The sequence below is a fragment of the Megalops cyprinoides genome, chromosome 4 (genome assembly GCF_013368585.1).
Source record: "Megalops cyprinoides isolate fMegCyp1 chromosome 4, fMegCyp1.pri, whole genome shotgun sequence".
Classification (NCBI taxonomy): Eukaryota; Metazoa; Chordata; class Actinopteri; order Elopiformes; family Megalopidae; genus Megalops; species Megalops cyprinoides.
The window spans coordinates 4,908,633-4,915,000 of record NC_050586.1 but is presented as its reverse complement, the minus strand read 5'-3'; the positions used below and the strand labels follow the sequence as shown (position 1 = coordinate 4,915,000).

Here is a 6,368-nt window from a genome sequence, read left to right as displayed (position 1 = left end):
TAATTGTTCAAACAGCGTCTCTTTATTTTGCAAGTTTGTGCAAGATGTTGAATCATTGCAGCTTTGTCATGATTAACATTTTAGCAGATTTGAATTTTAGCTTGTTATTTCTGTGTGGGTATTTCTGTGTCTAATGTGTGAGTATGGGGGTGTATATGTGTGTGTGTTTGTATGTGTGTGTGCATGAGCTTGTTTGAGTGTGTGCATGTGCATGTTTGTGTGTGTGTGCGCGCGCTTGAGTGTTTGTACTTGAGTGTGTGTTTGTGTGAGTGTTTGTGTGTGTGTGTGTGCGTGTGTGTGTGTAGGAGATGTGCTAATGTGTGAGTATATCTGCTTGTTTGAGAGTGTGTGTGTGTGCGTGTGTGTGTGTGTGTGTGAGTGTGTGGGTGTGCTAGTTTGTGTGTGAGAGTGTGCTTTTCTGAGTGTGTGTGCTTGTTTTTCTTTTATTTGGCTATCCAGAATGCAGCCATCCAAAACCTTTGAAAAGCACACATACCCCCCCCCCCCCCCACCTCCCCACAATGATCCGCACATAATGCCAGGGGGCCCTTGTTAGCCAGGAGCATTTCCTCAGCTCCCTCATAAATTATTCAGCTCCTCTCTGCTGATTGCTGGCAATCAGGGGCCGTGCTGAAGGAGGGAGTGAGGGATGAGGCTCAGAGGAGAGCCGCTTCTCTCCCTCAGCGCTCCTCTCCGGCCCGCTCTCTCTGAAGTGTGCGTGACCTCATTAAACCCGTCCCCCCGGCCGCGCCTCCGTGGGGCCGGCCACGATTCAAGCGGTGATTGAAGAGGTGTCGAGTGTGTCCCTCGGGCTGGCGCGGGGGCCAGCGCAGCCACGGAGGCGGTGGCGGCGTCTCACTCGAACCTGTGCTTCCTCTCCCCTCCTCACAGGTACCCAGGGGTGTTCGATCCAGTGCCATTACACCTGTTCTCGGAAAAAGCCAACGTCTCCCTGGCCCCTCTGCCTGGACGGAGATGGGGTGGGGAATGGTGGGGGGGTTGTGATCGTGGAAGTGGACGAGGGGTATGGGGGGGCCTCCGTTGTCAATCACTCATCTCCATCATCACCCAAAAACAGTCAAGCCCCCTGTGAGAGACAGTACCCTATCAGTGGGGACAGTCTGGAGCACTTCTTCTTAAGGATAACGGATGAAGAGGGAGAGAAAGAGGAACTTGAATTGAATTCTCTCCCGCTCAGATTTGCAGACATGGTGGTCGTGGACTGAACTGAGAGACTCGAGAACGCCACCTGTCTGTTCTGTGTGCATGGTTCAGCTGACCGGGGGAACATGGCCGCCTGAGGGGGAACAAGCTTCTGGAAACGCTAGCCAGATGGCACCGGTTCTCTTCTGGAGTGTTTTGAAGAAAAAGAGGGGGAAAAAAAACAACCTTGTTTCTGTATATATCGGCTTTTAATATTTGAATATGCTGCATTGTTGAGGTTGTTGTGACAGTGTTGTGCATTGGCGTAGAATGAAACTAAGTGTTATTTATACTTTCTTTTTTTCTTTTCTACTGAATGAAAGCATCCACGTGTTACGTGTTTTAAAAGGAGTGCTATCCTTGGCTACTGTCGAGACATGAGGAACACAACCAGGAAGGGCTCGTGTGTATTAATTTAACATGTTTTATGGTACAGTACACGTCTCCATGGTGTAGTCTGTGTGTATTCCATTACTTGCTTGCACCAACGAGCACTATCCACCCAAAATGTGTCAAATCCACACCCTCGAGTGACATTAGCTACACAGCATCGTCAGTACAATTTGCTAACGAAAGGCCATACAGTAATTCAAGGCCATAGAGTAATTCATGCCATTTTCTTACCCAAAAACAAGCTACTTGTATGTGTGTTATTTTTGACGACCAGCTTCACTGCATGTCCTGTTCTGAGTGCTTTGCGGAGGAGGGCATAATGGAGCCACTCCACAGTCTCGAGGTCTGTTGTTTGGGGACTCCATCTCTGTATGACGCAAGGCGTTGTATTCAGAGATTGAAAGGGAAACGGATTCCTCTCTGTTTTAAAAAAGCCGGGACGGCTGGGAACGTACCATGAATTGCTCTGCCCTGTCTTTTACTGTTGTCTCAGTGTGGTGACTTCCTGTCAAACAAAGCCATTACCCTGTGTGTGTGTGTGTGTAAAGACGGCTTTTTGTTGTCGCTCCGTCAGGCTCCTGAGAAGCGTCGACACGCTTGTGGCTTTTCGCAGGCCCCGTTAATTAAAGCTCTTTGGAGTGACGGGGGTCAGCGGAAGAACCTTTTTCTCTCTGTCCAGGTTCCCGTAATTGATATCTGAATTGCCGTGTAGGTCGCAGGACACTTGCTTCCAACCTTGCTGCTTCTGCTGCAGAGAAATAAAACGCATTTGCAGGATGCAGTTTTGACTTTTTATTTTCACCCCTCAACAGACACATTTGACTGACATTTCTTTGAATGTTAGCACCAGTGTTGCTGGGACTGTTGTGTAAACCTTATTTATTTTCAGAAGAGAGACAGAAAGTAATGAGGTCTTTGAAACATGTCCAAAGAGCAGGGTCCCCCCCAGACTCTGTTTTTTTTTTTTTTTTCCAGCGCAAGTTTGGTCCGTCTCTCTGCTGAAGTATTCATTATGCTCCCCCATATTTTACAAACGGTTTTATGGCCGATCGTGAGAGTCCAGAGGGCATCAGTCTCGGGCTGTCTGCTCCATTTTAAAAAATGAATCGCCAAAGTGCACTCGGTCTGGCCCTGCGCATTCTGAACAGAAGTGCTCTGTGTTTAGCGGGTGTCTGGAGACGCTTCTTTATTGCAGCTTTGAAGGAAGCTCTTGCCTACAGTCTTTCCCGAGCTGCAGGTGCACGCTGTCCACGTTTCCTGCCCGACGTGATTTGCGTTTGGTTTGTGTTGACGTTTGAAATCGGTGAGGGATTCCAGCGGCCGGTCCCGTGGCTCTCCCGAAGAGAATCACCTGACCGAGAAACAGGCGCGGATTCAATCTAACCACAGTGCGCTGTTGGCCTCGCAAATTCAAGCAAGAGTCACTTTAGTTTGTTTCTGACATAACCTGATTTCTCATTCTCCCTTAAGTAAACAAAGTTTCAGTTTGTGAAACTGAAAAAAAAATGTACTGCTAAATGATCTTTTTGAGATTAAGGGCAAAGTGTTTTGTGGTTAGAGTAAACCTGAGCCAGAGTGTAACTAGCAGCCTGGAGAACTAACAAGCCTGAGGAAGTGAGTGGAATTTACTGACAGTTTTAACACCATTGTCTAAATCTGCTTTCACAGCAGAGCCCACCCACTCCTCAACAACACAGGAGAGCCATTAGGCCCCATGCCACTGTCCAGCTGTAACCTTATCTCACCCAGACCACCCCGCCTGCAGGAGATAGACAGCCACTGACAGAGATGGACATCCTCAGGTCTTCTTCCATAGGGCTGGAAGGAGGATCTGCTCATGGGGAAGGACTTCCCTGGGTTTGCTAGCCCCGCTGTTCCTCTCTTCCTCACTCCACCCGTCTCTGATTCGTGATCCGGTTTAGCTGCAGGGAGATAGCCCCGCTGGAGGAAGGCTCCTGTCGCCCATCGCAGTAAAGACGCCTTTCGTTCCAGGCAGCTGTTACGCCCCTCTGTTTGCCACAGTAATGTGAGTCTGGGATGTTCAGATCGAGGGAAATAAATCTAAATCTGTGTCTCCAATCCATCAGGCTGCAGGGAGTGTTTTGCCAAAGTGGCAACAGAAGTTGAATTGGAAAGCTGATGTGAGACTAAGTACACAATTATATTAAGTCTCTGCTTTAAGTGGTCATAAGACTGAGAGCCAGACACATTCCCTTTGACTTTCTGTTGATGATAAATTTGAGCTTTTACACTCCCGATGAAATATGAATTCCTCCACATTGGGTAGAATATTATTGGGGTTCCTTCACTGACAAGTAGACAGAGCATTGAAGCCATGAAAAGGTATAGCGATGAAAGAAAGGGCACTTAACATGATGACACAATAGTGTTCAGTGAAAAATCCTGTCTGCTCTGATGTCCCGGTACGTGGTGTAAACTGGTCATTCCTTTCCCCCAATGCCTCCCGTGCAGGCGGAAAGCAGGCGGTGGAGAGAGACACACCACAGCCGAGTCTCCCGTGGTTAATGCAGCAGAACTTGCGCGCCGTCCGTTTTATCCCCTCGGAGGAAGTAAGATGTGGATTTTGTCCGTGTCGGGGGCAGTGGGGCACCAGCACAGCGAGATGACCCGAGTGTGAATTCCCCTGTGCGCTTCGTACGAGAATAGCAGGGCAGTTCGAGTCTGCCAGTCATTGTCGGACAGAAATAAAGTGGGTGTGGGAAACAGCTGTCAGGAGCGCTGTTAAACTTTCAAACCGAGCTTTGCATTGTTATTTTTGTCCGAGTGTTGAGGTCTACACTTTTTATGTATTTTATGTACCAAATAGCTGGTAATTTCATGGTATAGTATTATGTAAGCGTGGACCCTCACTGATCAGCCATCCGGCTTTAGAATTCTCGCTGCCAAAGATGTGTCGATTTGAATTTGAAGAGTGGTGATCACTCTATCTTGCATTCTTCGGCTGAACCTAGAATGGGGTCAACAAGCCAATGTTGGTTTTTTTCTCGTTTCCCCCTGTTATTTCATTGAAGGAGATAACCGAAACAATTCTGACACAGCCACATATTTTGTTGTTCTCAGAGAAAACATCTTTTTTGTTGAGGACTGAAACAAGCCTGTCGTTTTTGGGTGACTGAAGTGTTTGCATTCTGGAACGGCCCTTTTCCTTTTCCTGTATAGTTATATCCTATTATCAGCTTTGTTGTCGAGTGTCTGATATGTCGTGTCTCGATTTGAGTTGCATGTACGTGTCGCTTTTGCGGGTGTGCTGTCCAAAATAAAGTGAACAAGTAAAACAAAGCAAAAAGAAAAGGCAATTATAATACCGATAAAGGGTTCATTATTGCATGTATTGTTAACGATGCACCGACTGATATACAGCAATATTTTATCTAAATAAAGGAGAGGTGGAACTTTGTGCTTCCGGCGCGTTTCCTTTTAAAAACCATCTGGCAATACTCTTCTGTGATGTCAGTCCTTCATCCCATTCATCCACGCGGGGATTGCTGGTTCCCGATAATATCTGTATAAAATTAGAAGTTTGTCAGCTGAGCATATATTAATAAGTTAGTAAGGACATATCAATAGGGACTTGTTCCTGACGACTTTTTCTCCTCGAAAGAATTTCGCAAAGACAAAAAAAATCACAAATGCGTTTGCTTTTGCTTGTTTCTGTACGCAGGCGCTGAACTGGGTTCTAAAGACTAGTAGCATATGCAGTTAAGGAGTGTGGGGGTGAGGTTGGAGCTCCGAGTCACAGACGGGTCAAGTTACACACACACGCACACTCACACCGAAAAAAATCGGAGTGAAACTGCTCAGGACCCCCTTTTAACACCCTCCTCCGCCCCCGTTTCAAAGTTCAGTTTACAATTTCTCAAGGGGAGTTAACAGTGAGAGGGCTCTTCCTCCCCTTTCCCCCAACCCTCAGTTGCGCATTCGGACACATGGACCAGAAGAGGACTTGTTCTGTGATCACCGGGAACTGAAACTTCTTTCATTAGTTGTCCCGTTTGACGTCATGCCCGTGGACCATATTTTCTTTGTTGTGGATAAAAGCACGAAAGTTGCGTGCCGTTACAAATTGTTTGCTGGACCTCACTGGTTGAAGGTGCTTGCATTGTTTTAAGGAATTTTCGGAGATTGTCCCTCACACGCGCCATTGCGCTAAGGATATAGTAACCATGTACTGAACTTTTGGTTGTTCATTTTATTAAACGTTGCATCCTGTTAAATTAAAAAAATGACCGGTATCTGGATAAAGTGCTGCGCCTTTGCGCTGTTGGTTTGTGCACAAAAACTCCTTGCCTTACCCAGGGTGGACGAAGACACGGGCTTTAGCGACAGTGCATCCACTCTGGCCTTTGTGTTCGATGTTACCGGCTCCATGTACGACGACCTCAAACAGGTGATAGATGGCGCTTCTCGGATCTTGGAAAGAACCCTGAGCCGGAGAACGAGAGCCATAAAAAACTTTGTTCTCGTCCCGTTCCATGACCCAGGTAAGGAAAGCGATGGGTACCCACACGTCCGCGCAACTGGCTATGATGGCACGAAGGGCAGTTAATAAGTTTTACCGTGGTTTGACTGAAAATGACCACAGTCCAAACTTTTTTTTTTTTTGCAAATTTGCAAATATTCAGGTTATTACTAAAAACATTAGTCAATCGAGGAGTGTAAATACACGCATTTCTAATCGTGAATAGATCTGTCTATTGTAACATTCACCCCTTTTGTCAAATACTGTAATTACAATGCAGTGTGCTAATGAC

The 6,368-nt window shown here is 46.7% G+C and overlaps 2 protein-coding genes across 2 annotated transcripts in view; both read left to right on the top strand.

The window, feature by feature from the left end:
- ncs1b (neuronal calcium sensor 1b) overlaps window positions 1-1,404 on the top strand; it is a 32,537-nt gene extending 31,133 nt beyond the window's left edge. Inside the window, exon 8 of the mRNA XM_036526597.1 lies at window positions 892-1,404. The gene's annotated coding sequence lies outside the window, so the exon portion shown is untranslated. The remainder of the gene's footprint in view (window positions 1-891) is intronic.
- A 4,435-nt stretch (window positions 1,405-5,839) lies between these two features.
- The window catches only part of hmcn2 (hemicentin 2), a 65,991-nt gene continuing 65,462 nt past the window's right edge, over window positions 5,840-6,368 (top strand). The window contains exon 1 of the mRNA XM_036526599.1: window positions 5,840-6,098. Coding sequence (XP_036382492.1) covers window positions 5,840-6,098 — 259 coding nt within the window. The remainder of the gene's footprint in view (window positions 6,099-6,368) is intronic.